The 21,308-nt window shown below is 33.7% G+C and overlaps 2 protein-coding genes across 2 annotated transcripts in view; one reads left to right on the forward strand and one right to left on the reverse strand.

Annotated features, from left to right (window-relative positions):
• LOC144452933 (synaptotagmin-6-like) overlaps positions 1 to 10,118 on the forward strand; it is a 60,928-nt gene extending 50,810 nt beyond the window's left edge. Inside the window, exons 3-8 of the mRNA XM_078144149.1 lie at positions 153 to 465; positions 1,555 to 1,658; positions 4,179 to 4,385; positions 5,909 to 6,029; positions 7,255 to 7,403; positions 7,794 to 10,118. Coding sequence (XP_078000275.1) covers positions 153 to 465; positions 1,555 to 1,658; positions 4,179 to 4,385; positions 5,909 to 6,029; positions 7,255 to 7,403; positions 7,794 to 7,949 — 1,050 coding nt within the window. The 3' untranslated portion in view covers positions 7,950 to 10,118. The remainder of the gene's footprint in view (positions 1 to 152; positions 466 to 1,554; positions 1,659 to 4,178; positions 4,386 to 5,908; positions 6,030 to 7,254; positions 7,404 to 7,793) is intronic.
• Positions 10,119 to 19,985: 9,867 nt separating this feature from the next.
• On the reverse strand, positions 19,986 to 21,308 carry LOC144453218 (beta-1,3-galactosyl-O-glycosyl-glycoprotein beta-1,6-N-acetylglucosaminyltransferase 3-like). The gene has a single exon (XM_078144495.1). The coding sequence runs from the start codon at positions 21,306 to 21,308 to the stop codon at positions 19,986 to 19,988; it is 1,323 nt and encodes a 440-aa protein (XP_078000621.1).

The following is a 21,308-nucleotide window of genomic DNA, read 5'->3' on the forward strand; positions in this document are numbered from 1 at the left end:
ACAATACAATACAATACAATACAATACAATACAATATAATATATCTTTAGTATTTCAACGTGGACAATTCTTTGTGCGACAGTTGGAGAATAAAATCTATAAGGTATATCATGTTCTAATTCAATTTTTTGTGTGTTTGTTTATTTTTGAAGGAATTTTTCATTCCAAAAGAGAAAGTGAAAGTCCAACCTCCAAATAGGAGTTTGAATCACCAAGCTTGTCCACCGTCCCCACCTGGCTCCAATTCTGGATCTGATTCTGAACAGGGTAGCGTCAGCAGTGAGTCGACGAATGGTTTGTTTGAGTCTGAGATAGGAGCGGTTAAACCTGACCTTTATGCTAAGAGTAACGACACAGTTGTACTCCAAAACGAAAAACAAGGCAAAGTCAAAAAGTTAGGCAAGCTTCATTTCAGCCTGAAGTACGACTTTGACAAGTCAGACCTCAACGTGAATGTCATTCAAGGTAAGTTCTTAGCGCATGCGTAGAGTATTCTCATCGATGTTTCACCAAGCACCAGTTGTTAGAACACATGTTCTTGAACAATTATCAAAGTTAATGTCACCATGGTTGCAGCTATTGTGGCGCGAAAAAAAAACAATTTCGTCCACGTTAATATAATTCTTTTCATTGTGTTTAGACACAATAAATATTACTTTGTAGACGTTCTAGACTGGTCAATCTGATTCGTAGGTCCTCAACGTTCAGTTTGTTTGTTACGGTCCAGTGAATGTCCACGCAGGCACTAATATGGTACTTAGTTTATATCTGTTGGTGATGACGTCATTAAGGGTAATAGCTAGTTCACATTTTGTCGTTAGTAATAACAGCGTCATGTCGGAGCCAGACTTGTTTGGTGTACACACGAAACCTTTCAAGTGTGATGGGTGTGCAGCTGCAAGCAAAAAGAATCGTCAACCCCGGTGAACTTTCCCAATGAGGATGAATTAGTGCCTTCGAGTGTAAACATGAACAGCGACATGTTGTATCGTTTATAAAGATAATATAACGAATATTCTGTGTTCAAACTTAAAATCAATTTCCGATAGTAAAGTTCACAGATTGAATAACGTTTTGTAGCGGTACATCTTTTTTCTTCACAGACTCTGCAGTAATTTTATTTCATTTCGTAATGCATAGTCGATATTTCTATATATATATATATATATATATAGTAGTTCTTGAAGTATCTGTACGCTTGAGCACACCCTAAATGAATGATGACTTTGCATGCTGGGAAGTGTAGCAATTTAATAGTGCATGTATTGAATAGTATACTACACGTTCAATGAAATGTGTGTGTGTGTGTGTGTGTGTGTGTGTGTGTGTGTGTGTGTGTGTGTGTGTGTGTGTGTGTGTGTGTGTGTGACATAGCATAACATATTTCGTGTAGGATCTATGTTTTCACATATAATTTTTTTCCTGTTCACTATAATTTTCTATGGCATATTCTTACAAAAAATGTTGAACCTTTTTCAGATTAGTATAGTGCCGGATAGTCTTTTGCTTCCCTGTATTGCTGAAACATTTACACGAATATATTTTTCCTTACAGCCGAAGGTTTGCCGAAGATGGACTTCGGCGGTTCAAGTGACCCGTATGTGAAAGTTTTCCTAATTCCAGATGAGGACAGGAAGTTACGTCAGACACTGGTTCAGGTAAGCGCTGGTACTTCCGTCGTCCATTTTTTTTTACACGCACCAGTTTGTAACTGTTCAGGCAAGTACTTCAGAATTTCAATTCAGTGCAATGCAATGCGTAAAAGAAATTACTACGAATGGAATCCATTCACAATGAATTTAGGAGACCATCATGAAATATTCAAGTGTGTCGTTTCAATTTATTTGCTATCATTTGCCATAATGTGACCGTATTTTAAACAATGTATCTGGGGAGTCCTGTTGAAACCACATTAACGAACTAATACTGTGTTGGATGAAATACATTATCTGTGAATGTGTCATTGTATTGGAACTGAAAGCATAGCAACAGTAGTACAACTGTGAATAACTGTCGTGACTTGATAACTTTGATTGATTGCCAAATCTCTGAGACTATATCACTTTCAGGGGATCCGGATTCTCTGTTTTAAAAAAATTAGCACTACTTGTAATTATTGACTGGGAATGTCATTGCATGACATATTTAATTAAAAATGTTTATATTGACTTTCAATAAGTACATAAATATACTTAAATTCTACCAAATGTTGAAATGAACGAACCTGACAAAGCTGTCTATTGCCTCCTATAATATACCCATATATATGCATGTGGTAGTCATGACAACAGCTAAGCTTCTAATGAAATCTGTTTCCATTTCCATTTCCCTGCCGGCTTGATTGGAATGACTTTCCTCCCTTCCTATCGATGAAATTCAAGTTAGCAAATTTAGTAATAAACTTCAGCAGGCTTTCTGTCTGATCTGGTCATTGACCTTAGACAAAAGGTAGTATATTATAGTAATTATAAGTATCGACATGGTGAGATATATATTACAATGCCTCAAGATCAAATGATTTCAAGTGAAAGTCAGAGGCATGTCTGTAGTACTGCCTTAGAAGCAAAGTATTAGAAAACATTACTTTGAATGATTTACCATGGAAGTATTGAACTCTGACCTTTGCTGGTGTACTTCGAAATTAATCTGGTACAGCTCCTCATCAACTTCAAAATCAAAAAATAAATTAAGTAATCATGCGAATTTTTAACCCAAAACAATCTTGGCGCCAATTTCTTTGCATGAGATAATACAAAACAAGCATGTTTCCCTGGTGCTAGATATAACGCTATCGGTTAACATTGTTTATCAACAAGCCCAGTGATATCCTAGCTATCCTTACTTACAATGGACCAAAATGGGATTTAATATAATTACAAAGATTGTATGGGGCCCAAGGTTTTTCTTCAGCAACAGCAGAAAATACACAGAAGAATACATTATTTCAAGGGAAGTTAAGAGAAATTATCACATAACCAGTACTTATGTTCATCTATACCAAACAAAACATATATTCAGCAGTCAACATATTAAACTTACACTCTATTTCAACGTCACATACACACACACACACACACACACACACACACACACACACATATATATATATATATATATATATATATATATATATATATATATATATATATATATATATATATATATATATATATATATATATATATATAGTAAATAGTATCAAACTCGTAGAATAGAGTGCTCGATGCTTGGGTAAGCAGGGCGGGAATAATCAAAGTGAGTTGGTTGGAACTTGAGGTGCTAAGTTGTAACTCCGAGTTTCACGCTCAATGCGTTCATCAGACACACACACACACACACACACATACACACATATATATATATATATATATATATATATATATATATATATATATATATATATATATATATATATATATATATATATATATATATATATATATATATTAGTATATATACCTATGTATATATTTTAAAAAATAATATATATATTACACTTTCTATATATGTATATATATATATATATATATATATATATATATATATATATATATATATATATATATATATATCCTCGGCAAACTGTATCAGTTGTTGCCTGAAGATAGCAAAAGCGTGAAACTCTTGAGTTGTAACTTTTGATTTCTAAAATTCTTAATCCCTCGGATTAAGTTTATAATGCCCTGCTACAAATATTGTATTTATCACTGTTCTCCCCAGTTAAACGCACGCCTCTCTCCTGAGAATGTTTTTAGGATTGCAATACAGTGCTAAATTCAATTAAACACCTCTATCTAAGCCATATATAAATATGAATAATGAATCTACGTCACGACAATCCATGTCTACGTCACTCGTTCTACGAAGCTCGAAATCGCCATTATTTTTCCCATTATTTTTTATTTTTCAAAAATTATGTCTGGGGAAGTATAATTATATTATTCCCCAACTTCACTCAGCAGGAAAATACTCAGGCCCCTTTGTCGCTCTTAGTTTACTTGACTAAATGAAGAGACATATTGGGGAATAATAATCTAAATGACCTATCTAATCTGTTTAAGAGTTAACATATCCATATTATCTATATCAGCTAGCATTTCAAAATAATTATTTTATGCAAATTGTGTCAAAAATATAACACAAAATTTTATCGCTGTATTTTGTATTTCTTTTTTCAGAGGCGGACATTAAATCCAACGTTCAATGAGATGTTTAAGTTCCCTACAACCTTTGATGAGCTACAGAGTAAGACACTCGTTTTCACGGTTTATGATTTTGATAAATTTTCTCGACATGACGTCATCGGTGAAGTCAAAGTTGTGCTTCGAGAAATTGATGTATCGCGAGAAGTGGACGTCTGGAGTGATTTGCAGCCGTGTACAGTAGTAAGTATCATCGCTACCATTTAGTATGTTATGCTTGATGAGAAGAATTAACATATATTTCCTGATTGCCAATTACATGCTAGCCAGGGTGAACGTATTTATACCCTAGTCGCACTACATCACATGTAAACTACGTCACTGGCTCAGCGGTGTTCAAAGTTTGAGTGAAAGCGTTCAAAATCGTTATTATTGTTTCCAGATATTTCATAAATTATGCTCGCGCAGGTATAATGATATTATTCCCAATATTGTTCTTCATTTAGCCAGAAAATATTCTTGACCTAAGGGGCCTTGTCACAGCTCACCTATCGATTCGTAGTGACAAGGCCCCTTAGGTTACGAGTATTTTCATAGGCTTAGCGAACTATCGGATAATTATTCCCCCAACATTTGTCTTCATTCCGAAGTGCTACTTTGATAACCTAAGGGGCCTTGTCGTTCCGAGTCCTAGTCCTTTATTAGTGACAAAACACATATGTCATAACTAAGGGAAACAGAGGAATAATTTCGTCATCCTCCAGCATAAACGATGTACAATTTGGAAATTATGACGATTGACTCACATTTCGAGCACCAGAGAAACCGGTGCAGTGACGTTGAACCAAGAGGAGACCCAATGAGTGAGGTAGAATGTTGTCAAGTGTATATAGCCCATATTTCTTCTTCAAATACGTTCAACGGATATGTTGCATGTCAGTTCGGGTTAAATTGTGTTGTTTTTTTTTAGGTTTTTTACAAGTGTTGGTGCATGTGTGTATAATATATGTATTATGTACATACATACATACATACATACATACGTACGTACGTACGTACGTACGTACGTACGTACGTACATACATACATACATACATACATACATACATACATACATACATACATACATACATACATACATACATACATACACACATACATACATACATACATACATACATACATACATACACACACACATACATACATACATACATACATACATACATACATACATACATACATACATACATACATACATACATACATACATACATACATACATACATACATACATACGTATACATACATACATACATACATACATACGTATACATACATACATACATACATACATACATACATACATACATACATACGTATACATACATACATACATACATACATACGTATACATACATACATACATACATACATACATACATACATACATACATACATACATACATACGTACGTACGTACGCACTGACACAGACAGACATAGATAATAGATAATAGATACATACATAGATAAATGTTGCATATGCATATTACAACTAAAAACTTAATTCATAAATTTTACTTTTAACAACAAGAACACGTTAACATTAATATTGAAATGGTTATTATTACCAGTCGATTACAAACTTTTGGAGACTTTAAAAGGTAGTGATGCTATGGAAACCAATGTAAGCATACCAGTGTTCAAATAATTATAGCCGTTCACCATTTACCAGCAAACTGAACAATATTTGTTTCCTTTCAGAAACAAGCAGAGTTGGGTGATTTACTGTTCTCACTCAGTTACCTGCCAACAGCAGAGAGACTTACTGTCGTCGTTATGAAGGCAAGGAATTTGAAAGCAATGGATATAAATGGCAGCTCAGGTAATATATAATTTTATACTATATCATATTATATACAATTTTTAAATTGATAATTTTATATCACAAATTATTCAAATTATTAATAATGTATATGGTAATGCTATTAGTAATAAATGCTAGTCATCACTGTGTCATTTAGACAGGGATCATGAAATTATGAATAATAATTGAACTTTTTAAAAAGTTTTGATACAATACTAGTTTCAAATGAATAAGAAGAACAAGCACGCCTTCGTTCTCGTAAAAACACTGCATTCGAATTCAGTAGCGGCCATATTGGATTTATCACTGCTGTCGACAGATAAAAACATAATCGTGCGCACTTTTCTGTCGCCAGATAATCCCTAAGATTCTCATGATTGTAGAGAAGGAATGAACTATAGGTATATGACTGTGTTTTATGACTCACCACTACCTCTGATAACTATAAAGTTGTGGGGAAAAGCACCGCTTGTATATACACGGTAGTGAGACACAGACATGTGTCGCCATCATGTTTATAAGCAACTAATCAGAAATCAAATATGGTTGCCATTGATGATAAATTATTGTAAATTTAATCAAATAAAATTAAAACTCTATTTCAATTAAATTTGGGAAATATAGTAAGTTGTTGCATATTGTAGTACGTTATTCGTAATTCTAATGACTGGTCTGCTTATTACCTCAGAAGAAAGTAAGTTGTGTCAGAACTGATACAATTATTGCAAAGGGTGATTCATATACATCAATATTGTAATACAATTGTTGCTTGTGTCTGTCTCTTGCAGAGGGTGATTTATATACATTGTAACAATTGGTGCTTGTGTCTGTCTCTTGCAGAGGGCTATTCATATACATTATGATACAATTGGTGCTTGTGTCAGTCTCCTGCGGAGGGTGATTTATATACATTGTAACAATTGTATCACAGTGTATATAAATCACCCTATGCAAGAGCCAGACACAGGCAACAATTGTATTATAATATATGTAAATCCCCTCTGTAAGTGACAGACATGTGCAACAATTGTATTACAATATATATAAATCACCCTCTGCAAGAGATAGACACATGCAACAACTGTATTACAATGTATATAAATCCACTCTGCCAGAGATAGACACATGCAACAATTGTATTACAATGTATATAAATTATCCTCTGCAGGAGACAGACAACAGCAACAATTTTATCTGTTCTAACGTTTGTTCCTGCACAGCTAACTTTCTTTGTCTTCTATAGATCCATATGTCAAGGTATCATTACTACAAAATGGAAAACGAATAAAGAAGAAGAAGACTGCTGTAAGAAAGAACAACTGTAATCCTGTCTGGAATGAAGCTTTGGTCTTCAACATTCCTACAGAAAGTTTGAAACATACAAGTTTGGAGGTAGGAATAAATATAGTGTCAGCAACTATAATATTTAAAATGTATGTATGTATGTATGTATGTATGTATGTATGTATGTATGTATGTATGTATGTATGTATGTATGGATGGATGGATGGATGGATGGATGGATGGATGGATGGATGGATGTATGTATGTATGTATGTATGTATGTATGTATGTATGTATGTATGTATGTATGTATCTGTATGTATGTGTGTGTGTGGATGAATGCATGCATGGATGGATGGATGGATGGATGGATGGATGGATGAATGAATGAATGAATGAATGAATGAATGAATGAATGAATGCATGTGTTGAAATATGCTTGGATGCATGTATAGCAAGTTATAATTTTTCAACCTGTATTATTTTTTCTATGTTTAGGTCACCGTTGTTGACTATGATCTGTTGGGGCATAGCGAACTCATCGGGAAATGTGACGTTGGACCACTCTTTGATGGCACAGGACGTGAACACTGGCACGATATGCTTCACGCACAGCGAAAACCAACAGCCATGTGGCATACACTTCACGACTGAAAAACATCCTATGTTGGAGCTACATTCTTATATCTTAGTGTCACCAACGCTGACAGAACATGTGACGTTTTCCGGATGATACATCCAAAAGGAGACGCAATTTCGAATGCCATCGTCGTCAAATTGATAGAAACGAAAGACAATTAACCTGTAGACGCGAACTACTGGTGGCGCTGTTCATTTACAATGTACTTGTAACCTAGAAAGTGGAGACTGTATAACTTGGTAAAATGTTTATTGAGTTGTCAGATTAACAATTAGAGAAGATAATGTGTTCGAGATATACATTAGTGGCTCCTCCGAGTGTAAGAGTCAGTAAGTTTGCTGTTATGTAATAGTCATTGTAAATATAGGGTAAATATAAGGGTTGTTTGGAGTTTGTCTTAGGACATAAAGTGAGATTATGATATTAGGTTCGTTTATCTTAAGTTTTGGAAGAGGAAAATGTAGTCGTTTGTAATGATCATGAATATAAAAAATTACCATGCCGTACTTACTCTTTTGGACGTAATTGTGACTTATCGTTTTGCAGTAGCTGCTTATGGTACAAAACTGAAAATTTAATTTTGACAAAATTTCACACCAAATGGTCTCATTTTTGCTATCGATTCGACCGTCCAATCTTGCGTATCCATATGATTTTCAGACAACTACTTTCTTTCTATGTTACATTATGGACCAATATTTCAGCTAAAATCGTGACGTTTTATCTGGTTTTGACAAAAAGTTTGAAATCATTTCGCCGGCTTAAAATTAATGTGAAAATGTGAAATTTGAAAAAAAAACTTGTAAGCTGGATGGAAGACTGCTAAACAATATTTGTTGTCTTCTCACTGTACTTCTTGTAGAATATGTCGCACTTCCGATAGTATATTTTGCACACTTAATGTACTTCCGGTAGTATAACTTGCAACCTTGGTCAGACCATACCTTGATTATCAAGTAGGGCAATGACCTAATTGGTTGATAGACCTGTTCCCAAGATGCATTGTGCGTTTCCCCCATGCACAATGCTGTGTATTATGTACACGCATGGGGGGGGGGGGGGGTTTGATTCATAGTTAATTGCCATGGTAGTAAATATAAGAAGGCTTCGATGTTACTAATTTCTCAGACAGGGCAGGCAATTGGTAATTCTTTCAATTAAGACAACAACGGAACTTGATAAAGACATATTGTTTGAGATAATTCACAACATCATTGGATATTAATTTGTTTATACTGATCTAGTGAGAGGAAAAATATGTATTATTCATTATTTGATTTGTTTTCAAAATTATAGGAGATATTACAATAGCTATACTACTATGTTTCATTTAATTGGTGTTTCCAACATTTTAAATCTAAAGACAGCAATAATTATGAATACGCTACTTTTTATCGTCTGACCTTTGACCTTAACATATTAATCGTATCATTGTAGTGTATTATTAACTAAGGGACCAAATATCATAAAAAGTACTACAACAAATGTAATTATTATAATTCATTTATTTCACGTCAAAAGTTCATTGTACGATGTCGAGTATTTTTAGGATTTGTTTTAAGGTAAAATGCACCTTGGGGACGAATTTCACCGAAAATCTCCCCAAATATGGTCCTTTTGAAATAATAAAAGGAATGTGGGGGTCCTTTATCTTGCTTCCAAGGAAATTTACAAATCTGTTATTTACCATAGAGTAAACACAGTATTTGTTGGCCATATTGGATTCTAAAATGGCGCCATATTGGATTCAAAAATGGCGGCCATATTGGATTTTAAAATGGCCTACTTTCATAACAAATTGACTATTTAAAAAATCTGCACGGTGACCATTGATTTTTTTTACTTGACTTTAACTGTGAATGGATTTGAGGTTTCTTGAATACGGTAACGTGAAAAGTTTCAACAGTTTATTTCCGAGGCATGTTTCACCTTAAGCACTTTTTAGTCAGTATATCCGAGTAGATTTTTAATGAATTTTTAGCTGTGGTCAAAGACTAATATATCACTGATGTTATGTAGACATGGTATTTTAATATATCATATGACTTTCTTTTCTTCTGATAAACTGCGTACGGTGTATGTTGCTGTACAGATATATTTTTGTTTGGAAAAAAAGGTGCATCCATATACATTTAGTTCAAATTTATAACAAAAAAATTGATTGTTAAAATTAAGATATTTTACACACACACACACACACACACACACATATATATATATATATATATATATATATATATATATATATATATATATATATATATATATATATATATATATATATATATAACGCTTTATTTATAGCCCTTAAAATGATTATTTCTAGGTTTCTAGCTTTATGTCATCTTGATTTGTTCCTTCTACAGGCTGGTCCTAATTTTAGTTCAGTTTTTAGTGTTTTTTCCATGATTTGTTTAATTATAGTGCTACCTTTTTGTTGTGATGAATATACCAAGGGTTAGTTCTTCAGAAAGTTTTAATACGACACTGACTTCTGTTAAAGTGGCCATATGGATGAGGATTGGGTATTTATTTTCGATTTTTAATTCATAAAACAATTTTATCATGGCTTCCTACTTCACAAATTAATGTGAAACAACATATACAAAGTCCTTGTTTGTAACTCAATCAATTGCAAAAAAATTAATAAACGTACAATAACAAACATTTTACACATTATTTAGCTTTTTGCAATGTATTGAGTTTCAAACACAGACTTAGTCTATGTTATTTCATATTGATTTTCCAAGTAGGAAACTCATTTTGTCTTTTTAAGTTGATGTCAGTTTCCGCATCCACTATTTCTCGTGAGACTTCACAATTTGTGCGATTTTATTTATTTTTTTCTCGAATCGTAAAAAAAAAAGCTTAGGGGTCAGCAGTGAAAAGCTAGGTGGGGTCGGGTAATCGGAACCCAACAATTATTGTTTTAGGCCTAATGGGTAATTCCGATGTGAATACTCCTAAAATATTCCTAAGTCCTCTTAAAAATATACACTGCGAGTACGTGTAAACTCCGCATTTTTTTTCCGTAGACAGTTCGTGTTTAGACATAGGGTTTAATGTGTCACTACTTGAGAAATACAGATGAAACATGGTCCTACCGTGAGTGAAATTACATAACGTCAGTCTGGTAACTTGTATCAATAAGTTGCATTAGTAGTTACAGTTTTTGCCCTTGCTAGCTCGACTGTATTCCATCCGTGCCATTGCCGTAATCCGATGATTTATTTACAGTAACGATAATTTAATGATTTATTAAAAACACCCATGTTTGATTAAAAGATGTCGTATTAACGGGTTTTCTGTAACATCAAATATTGTACTTCAATCCTGGGTCCTCAACATTTACTCCATTTTGCGGTGTAAATAGATGTACAGTTTTACAACGTGTTGAAATAAAGAGTTTATGGTATAATATGTTAACCATTATGTGTTCGGCTCTTGTATGGTAAACGACTTTTAAGACCAGTGACAAAGGACCTCATAGAAGATAGTGAGGAAGGTGTGTGTGTGTGTGTGTGTGTATGTGTGTGTGTGTGTGTGTGTGTGTGTGTGTGTGACAGAGAAATTACAGCAAAGGAACCAAAAAGTAAAAAATTGCCAATATTAGAGACCAATGAACGTAAAAGAGATGATTTGGTTTGGCCCTGGACACGTTATTATCCGTTATACACAAAAAAGTCGCATTTTTCACCTATTGCGCAATAATGCGTTTTTGCTGTCCAAACGGCTCCAATTTCGCCTTTTTTGACCTTTGTGAAGAAATCGACTTTTGGCGATGTATACTGCCATCTACAGTTGACCTATAATTATTAGTGCATAAAATAAAATGTTGCGAGTTGTAAGAAATCTTGACTTTCAGTTTATAACGAAAATATGGCATTTTTCATTAATTTTTCTTTTAATTTTTTCAGAAATATTGATTTTAATTTTTCAAAAACCACTCTAAATTACATGTTTGATGTTATGAATAGTAAAAGAGATGATTTGGTTTGGCCCTGGGCACGTTATTATCGGTTATACACAAAAAAGTCGCATTTTTCAACTATTACGCAATAATGCGTTTTTGCTGTCCAAACGGCTCCAATTTCGCCTTTTTTGACATTTGTGAAGAAATCGACTTTTGGCGATGTATACTGCCATCTACAGTTGACCTATCATTATTAATGCATAAATTAAAGTGTTGCGAGTTGTAAGAAATCTTGACTTTCAGTTTATAACGAAAATATGGCATTTTTCATTAATTTTTCTTTTAATTTTTTCAGAAATATTGATTTTAATTTTTCAAAAACCACTCTAAATTACATGTTTGATGTTATGAAACGTAAAAGAGATGATTTGGTTTGGCCCTGGGCACGTTATTATCGTTTATACACAAAAAAGTCGCATTTTTCAACTATTACGCAATAATGCGTTTTTGCTGTCCAAACGGCTCCAATTTCGCCTTTTTTGACCTATGTGAAGAAATCGACTTTTGGCGATGTATACTGCCATCTACAGTTGACCTATCATTATTAATGCATAAATTAAAGTGTTGCGAGTTGTAAGAAATCTTGACTTTCAGTTTATAACGAAAATATGGCATTTTTCATTAATTTTTCTATTAATTTTTTCAGAAATATTGATTTTAATTTTTCAAAAACCACTCTAAATTACATGTTTGATGTTATGAAACGTAAAAGAGATGATTTGGTTTGGCCCTGGGCACGTTATTATCGGTTATACACAAAAAAGTCGCATTTTTCAACTATTACGCAATAATGCGTTTTTGCTGTCCAAACGGCTCCAATTTCGCCTTTTTTGACCTATGTGAAGAAATCGACTTTTGGCGATGTATACTGCCATCTGCAGTTGACCTATCATTATTAATGCATAAATTAAAGTGTTCCGAGTTGTAAGAAATCTTGACTTTCAGTTTATAACGAAAATATGGCATTTTTCATTAATTTTTCTATTAATTTTTTCAGAAATATTGATTTTAATTTTTCAAAAACCACTCTAAATTACATGTTTGATGTTATGAAACGTAAAAGAGATGATTTGGTTTGGCCCTGGGCACGTTATTATCGGTTATACACAAAAAAGTCGCATTTTTCAACTATTACGCAATAATGCGTTTTTGCTGTCCAAACGGCTCCAATTTCGCCTTTTTTGACCTATGTGAAGAAATCGACTTTTGGCGATGTATACTGCCATCTACAGTTGACCTATCATTATTAATGCATAAATTAAAGTGTTGCGAGTTGTAAGAAATCTTGACTTTCAGTTTATAACGAAAATATGGCGTTTTTCATTAATTTTTCTATTAATTTTTTCAGAAATATTGATTTTAATTTTTCAAAAACCACTCTAAATTACATGTTTGATGTTATGAAACGTAAAAGAGATGATTTGGTTTGGCCCTGGGCACGTTATTATCGGTTATACACAAAAAAGTCGCATTTTTCAACTATTGCGCAATAATGCGTTTTTGCTGTCCAAACGGCTCCAATTTCGCCTTTTTTGACCTATGTGAAGAAATCGACTTTTGTCGATGTATACTGCCATCTACAGTTGACCTATCATTATTAATGCATAAATTAAAGTGTTGCGAGTTGTAAGAAATCTTGACTTTCAGTTTATAACGAAAATATGGCATTTTTCATTAATTTTTCTATTAATTTTTTCAGAAATATTGATTTTAATTTTTCAAAAACCACTCTAAATTACATGTTTGATGTTATGAAACGTAAAAGAGATGATTTGGTTTGGTCCTGGGCACGTTATTATCGGTTATACACAAAAAAGTCGCATTTTTCAACTATTACGCAATAATGCGTTTTTGCTGTCCAAACGGCTCCAATTTCGCCTTTTTTGACCTATGTGAAGAAATCGACTTTTGGCGATGTATACTGCCATCTACAGTTGACCTATCATTATTAATGCATAAATTAAAGTGTTGCGAGTTGTAAGAAATCTTGACTTTCAGTTTATAACGAAAATATGGCATTTTTCATTAATTTTTCTATTAATTTTTTCAGAAATATTGATTTTAATTTTTCAAAAACCACTCTAAATTACATGTTTGATGTTATGAAACGTAAAAGAGATGATTTGGTTTGGCCCTGGGCACGTTATTATCGGTTATACACAAAAAAGTCGCATTTTTCAACTATTACGCAATAATGCGTTTTTGCTGTCCAAACGGCTCCAATTTCGCCTTTTTTGACCTATGTGAAGAAATCGACTTTTGGCGATGTATACTGCCATCTACAGTTGACCTATCATTATTAATGCATAAATTAAAGTGTTGCGAGTTGTAAGAAATCTTGACTTTCAGTTTATAACGAAAATATGGCATTTTTCATTAATTTTTCTATTAATTTTTTCAGAAATATTGATTTTAATTTTTCAAAAACCACTCTAAATTACATGTTTGATGTTATGAAACGTAAAAGAGATGATTTGGTTTGGCCCTGGGCACGTTATTATCGGTTATACACAAAAAAGTCGCATTTTTCAACTATTACGCAATAATGCGTTTTTGCTGTCCAAACGGCTCCAATTTCGCCTTTTTTGACCTTTGTGAAGAAATCGACTTTTGGCGATGTATACTGCCATCTACAGTTGACCTATCATTATTAATGCATAAATTAAAGTGTTGCGAGTTGTAAGAAATCTTGACTTTCAGTTTATAACGAAAATATGGCATTTTTCATTAATTTTTCTATTAATTTTTTCAGAAATATTGATTTTAATTTTTCAAAAACCACTCTAAATTACATGTTTGATGTTATGAAACGTAAAAGAGATGATTTGGTTTGGCCCTGGGCACGTTATTATCGGTTATACACAAAAAAGTCGCATTTTTCAACTATTACGCAATAATGCGTTTTTGCTGTCCAAACGGCTCCAATTTCGCCTTTTTTGACCTATGTGAAGAAATCGACTTTTGGCGATGTATACTGCCATCTACAGTTGACCTATCATTATTAATGCATAAATTAAAGTGTTGCGAGTTGTAAGAAATCTTGACTTTCAGTTTATAACGAAAATATGGCATTTTTCATTAATTTTTCTATTAATTTTTTCAGAAATATTGATTTTAATTTTTCAAAAACCACTCTAAATTACATGTTTGATGTTATGAAACGTAAAAGAGATGATTTGGTTTGGCCCTGGGCACGTTATTATCGGTTATACACAAAAAAGTCGCATTTTTCAACTATTACGCAATAATGCGTTTTTGCTGTCCAAACGGCTCCAATTTCGCCTTTTTTGACCTATGTGAAGAAATCGACTTTTGGCGATGTATACTGCCATCTACAGTTGACCTATCATTATTAATGCATAAATTAAAGTGTTGCGAGTTGTAAGAAATCTTGACTTTCAGTTTATAACGAAAATATGGCGTTTTTCATTAATTTTTCTATTAATTTTTTCAGAAATATTGATTTTAATTTTTCAAAAACCACTCTAAATTACATGTTTGATGTTATGAAACGTAAAAGAGATGATTTGGTTTGGCCCTGGGCACGTTATTATCGGTTATACACAAAAAAGTCGCATTTTTCAACTATTGCGCAATAATGCGTTTTTGCTGTCCAAACGGCTCCAATTTCGCCTTTTTTGACCTATGTGAAGAAATCGACTTTTGTCGATGTATACTGCCATCTACAGTTGACCTATCATTATTAATGCATAAATTAAAGTGTTGCGAGTTGTAAGAAATCTTGACTTTCAGTTTATAACGAAAATATGCCATTTTTCATTAATTTTTCTTTTAATTTTTTCAGAAATATCGATTTTAATTTTTCAAAAACCACTCTAAATTACATGTTTGATGTTATGAAACGTAAAAGAGATGATTTGGTTTGGCCCTGGGCACGTTATTATCGTTTATACACAAAAAAGTCGCATTTTTCAACTATTACGCAATAATGCGTTTTTGCTGTCCAAACGGCTCCAATTTCGCCTTTTTTGACCTATGTGAAGAAATCGACTTTTGGCGATGTATACTGCCATCTACAGTTGACCTATCATTATTAATGCATAAATTAAAGTGTTGCGAGTTGTAAGAAATCTTGACTTTCAGTTTATAACGAAAATATGGCATTTTTCATTAATTTTTCTATTAATTTTTTCAGAAATATTGATTTTAATTTTTCAAAAACCACTCTAAATTACATGTTTGATGTTATGAAACGTAAAAGAGATGATTTGGTTTGGTCCTGGGCACGTTATTATCGGTTATACACAAAAAAGTCGCATTTTTCAACTATTACGCAATAATGCGTTTTTGCTGTCCAAACGGCTCCAATTTCGCCTTTTTTGACCTATGTGAAGAAATCGACTTTTGGCGATGTATACTGCCATCTACAGTTGACCTATCATTATTAATGCATAAATTAAAGTGTTGCGAGTTGTAAGAAATCTTGACTTTCAGTTTATAACGAAAATATGGCATTTTTCATTAATTTTTCTATTAATTTTTTCAGAAATATTGATTTTAATTTTTCAAAAACCACTCTAAATTACATGTTTGATGTTATGAAACGTAAAAGAGATGATTTGGTTTGGCCCTGGGCACGTTATTATCGGTTATACACAAAAAAGTCGCATTTTTCAACTATTACGCAATAATGCGTTTTTGCTGTCCAAACGGCTCCAATTTCGCCTTTTTTGACCTATGTGAAGAAATCGACTTTTGGCGATGTATACTGCCATCTACAGTTGACCTATCATTATTAATGCATAAATTAAAGTGTTGCGAGTTGTAAGAAATCTTGACTTTCAGTTTATAACGAAAATATGGCATTTTTCATTAATTTTTCTATTAATTTTTTCAGAAATATTGATTTTAATTTTTCAAAAACCACTCTAAATTACATGTTTGATGTTATGAAACGTAAAAGAGATGATTTGGTTTGGCCCTGGGCACGTTATTATCGGTTATACACAAAAAAGTCGCATTTTTCAACTATTACGCAATAATGCGTTTTTGCTGTCCAAACGGCTCCAATTTCGCCTTTTTTGACCTATGTGAAGAAATCGACTTTTGGCGATGTATACTGCCATCTACAGTTGACCTATCATGATTAATGCATAAATTAAAGTGTTGCGAGTTGTAAGAAATCTTGACTTTCAGTTTATAACGAAAATATGGCATTTTTCATTAATTTTTCTATTAATTTTTTCAGAAATATTGATTTTAATTTTTCAAAAACCACTCTAAATTACATGTTTGATGTTATGAAACGTAAAAGAGATGATTTGGTTTGGTCCTGGGCACGTTATTATCGGTTATACACAAAAAAGTCGCATTTTTCAACTATTACGCAATAATGCGTTTTTGCTGTCCAAACGGCTCCAATTTCGCCTTTTTTGACCTATGTGAAGAAATCGACTTTTGGCGATGTATACTGCCATCTACAGTTGACCTATCATTATTAATGCATAAATTAAAGTGTTGCGAGTTGTAAGAAATCTTGACTTTCAGTTTATAACGAAAATATGGCATTTTTCATTAATTTTTCTATTAATTTTTTCAGAAATATTGATTTTAATTTTTCAAAAACCACTCTAAATTACATGTTTGATGTTATGAAACGTAAAAGAGATGATTTGGTTTGGCCCTGGGCACGTTATTATCGGTTATACACAAAAAAGTCGCATTTTTCAACTATTACGCAATAATGCGTTTTTGCTGTCCAAACGGCTCCAATTTCGCCTTTTTTGACCTATGTGAAGAAATCGACTTTTGGCGATGTATACTGCCATCTACAGTTGACCTATCATTATTAATGCATAAATTAAAGTGTTGCGAGTTGTAAGAAATCTTGACTTTCAGTTTATAACGAAAATATGGCATTTTTCATTAATTTTTCTATTAATTTTTTTCAGAAATATTGATTTTAATTTTTCAAAAACCACTCTAAATTACATGTTTGATGTTATGAAACGTAAAAGAGATGATTTGGTTTGGTCCTGGGCACGTTATTATCGGTTATACACAAAAAAGTCGCATTTTTCAACTATTACGCAATAATGCGTTTTTGCTGTCCAAACGGCTCCAATTTCGCCTTTTTTGACCTATGTGAAGAAATCGACTTTTGGCGATGTATACTGCCATCTACAGTTGACCTATCATTATTAATGCATAAATTAAAGTGTTGCGAGTTGTAAGAAATCTTGACTTTCAGTTTATAACGAAAATATGGCGTTTTTCATTAATTTTTTCAGAAATATTGATTTTAATTTTTCAAAAACCACTCTAAATTACATGTTTGATGTTATGAAACGTAAAAGAGATGATTTGGTTTGGCCCTGGGCACGTTATTATCGGTTATACACAAAAAAGTCGCATTTTTCAACTATTGCGCAATAATGCGTTTTTGCTGTCCAAACGGCTCCAATTTCGCCTTTTTTGACCTTTGTGAAGAAATCGACTTTTGGCGATGTATACTGCCATCTACAGTTGACCTTACCTTTATCCTCGTCTTTCTCAGGCTGGCGTAACGTTCACTTCTGATCCACTAATGACATATGTATATTCAAGCAACAAATATTATTTTGAGACAATTTTTGTGTTTACGCAAAATCAAAAAACTTTGTTTCCGATAACTTGACTTCAGAAAATAGGGTAGGTGGGTCAGAATTTCATTTTATTTTTCATTGTTAAAAATTACTTCGGCCCCCAAGATAAGATAAGATACTCGTTGGTCACAATACTTCCGTTATAGTTTGATTAGGTGTAAAAGAAGTAAATGGAGATAATTATAAGTTAAGCAGACGAATACGTTATGCAGACTGGTACTATTAGAGTCTTAAAAGACCAGGTTTCTCTCTGGAATACAATTTTTTTAATGACCAAAGATGAGGCAAAGGCATGAAGGTGTACATGGAATTAGAAGCAACCAACCCCTTTACATTGTTTTTGCATGGAAATGTTTAGGGTCGGGGGCTTAAACTAGGGTCGGTCGAGTTATCGGAAACACTGAGATTCTCTCTCTCCCTGTCTGTCTGTCTGTCTGTCTATCTATCTTTCTATCTCTGTCTCTGTCTCTGTGTGTGTGTCTGTCTGTCTGTCTGTCGCTCTCTCTCTCTCTCTCTCTCTCTCTCTCTCTCTCTCTCTCTCTCTCTCTCTCTCTCTCTCTCTCTCTCTCTCTCTCTCTCTCTCTCTCTCTCTCTCTCAGTGTAAAGGCTTTATCCAAACTGAGCATGACGTTTTCGTTTCTCTGAAATGTTTGAGTGACACACACTTCCCAAGTTCTCTGCGTCAACGTGGCTGATTTCGTGTGTACGATAGCTCTCGCCTACTTTGAATGTTCAAGTCGAGACCGATCGAACAAACATCAATGCAGACCGGCTAACTTCTATGGATACTATTATTTCTTGTTCCCATGGTGATTTTTTACCTCTTCAATCTGGTCATAAATATTCACTAACCACACCTAGTGCCAAAGTATGAAATTCTCTCCTTTAATGATATATACAATACTGTGATCCTTAACCCTTGCGAGTTTTCAATAATTCCGTCGCTTGTTTATTCTGAAGTCTTTGTTTATACGTGTAAAAATGTTAATAATAAATGCCAGACTTCAAAGACATCACTGGAACTAATCATATGTTACAATTTAAATGATTTCATGTCTGAAGTCGAAGTAATGGTGTTGTCCAAGGTCGTTGACCCATATTGTCAAATATTATTATACGTGTACATTAAACGTAACGTATATGCCAATCACTTGACACCGTCACAGTTTCCGTGATGTCTGGAAATTAATTAGCCAGCAATATGACCAAAATAAAATTACATTTTTTAGGTTGTTTGTTTGTTTGTTTGTTTGTTTGTTTGTTTGTGTGTGTGTGAGAGTGTGTGTGTGTGTGTGTCTGTGTGTCTGTGTGTGTCTGTGTGAGTGTGTGTGTCTGTGTGTGTGTCTCTCTCTCTGTGTCTCTCTCTGTGCGTGTGTCTGTGTGTGTGTGTCTGTGTGTGTGTGTGTGTGTGTGTGTGTGTGTGTGTGTGTGTGTGTGTGTGTGTGTGTGTGTGTGTGTGTGTGTGTTTTACTTTATCGTTCAACATCAGTTCTCCAATGTTGATACACTGGGCCAATACCGTACCATGATCTGCTTTGTACAAATTTGTCATAAATGTCAAAGTTCAAGGTCACAGATTGAAAAGTTCTCCGATTAATCTCTTCCTCTAAACATTTCAAAGCTAGTGGATCAAACGTTTCCTTGAACTTATTAGCAAATAAATGTGGCTGCCCATCAAGCCATGGTAAGTCTTTCCACGAAAATATGCAAATATCTCTAACGAAAGTGCCGTAACAGGGCAATCCTAACCGCTTCCATATCTTGGCCCTGGAAACTGTATGTGATGCATTTCTTGGTCCTGGTCCACCTGGAGCCTCAGGTAAATATGCCAGACTTTGATAGTATATTTCATCCGGGTTCTTTATATCTTTCACCCACTCCAACCATTGTTTAGCTATATCCTGAGAATGTAGAAACTCCACAAATCCTCGAGTGAGGGCGCTGTGTAAATCGCCCTTGTGGATTTTCATGTTCTTGGGTAGCAGCTGTGTCTTTTTCATACGTGTTCTTTTTATTGTATTGTACGAAATGTGATATTTGTAGTCAGTTCGGATTGAAAACAATCTACCTGACATAGAAATGTCATTTTGTCCGCGAAATTCTTTTAAAATTTGAACAATTTCTAAATTCGTTTTTAGAGGGAATTCTTGTCCTGTTAAGTTTATAAAATATTTCCATTTTTTGTTCTTCTCCAGGGCGTCTTCTTGACAATTCAATTCCGCCATCACCTGGCCTACAGAAGACCAAACGACACGTTCAAGTTTTGAAGCTATAAACACGTTATCAAAACAATCACTTATCGCCATCATCGCCTCGAGCAGTATTTGGGGTGATTTGCTGTCAACGTGGATACAGTAAACATTGTGTGGTCTGTAAATCGTCCGAAGTAGTTTCTCAGCTTGATTTGCAGATTCATGCATTATAATCCCAAAAGCCAGCGGGAATTCTTTTTCTTCCTCAGTCACTGGTTTTTTCAGATAACCTCTACTCGCAGCAAACTTGGAACAATTTCTTGTAAAGTACAGAAAAGCCTTATCCGGCAGTATATCGTTATCTAATTCAGATTTTGTTCTTTCAACGCCCTCAACGACACTTTCAGAATATTTACCTGTACGGAGTTCAGTACACGTGACGTTTTCTTTAGTTATGAATTGCGCCATCAATCGTCTGTTGTAGATATCCTGATAGTCAGCACTAGCGTAGGCGATGAAATTACTGTTAGTTTTCTCTTGTTTACTCCACACAAAACAAATCACCAACAGTACACTAACTGTTACCATCCAAAATACTTCCAT

The sequence above is a fragment of the Glandiceps talaboti genome, chromosome 23 (assembly GCF_964340395.1).
Source record: "Glandiceps talaboti chromosome 23, keGlaTala1.1, whole genome shotgun sequence".
NCBI classification, from domain to species: domain Eukaryota; kingdom Metazoa; phylum Hemichordata; class Enteropneusta; family Spengelidae; genus Glandiceps; species Glandiceps talaboti.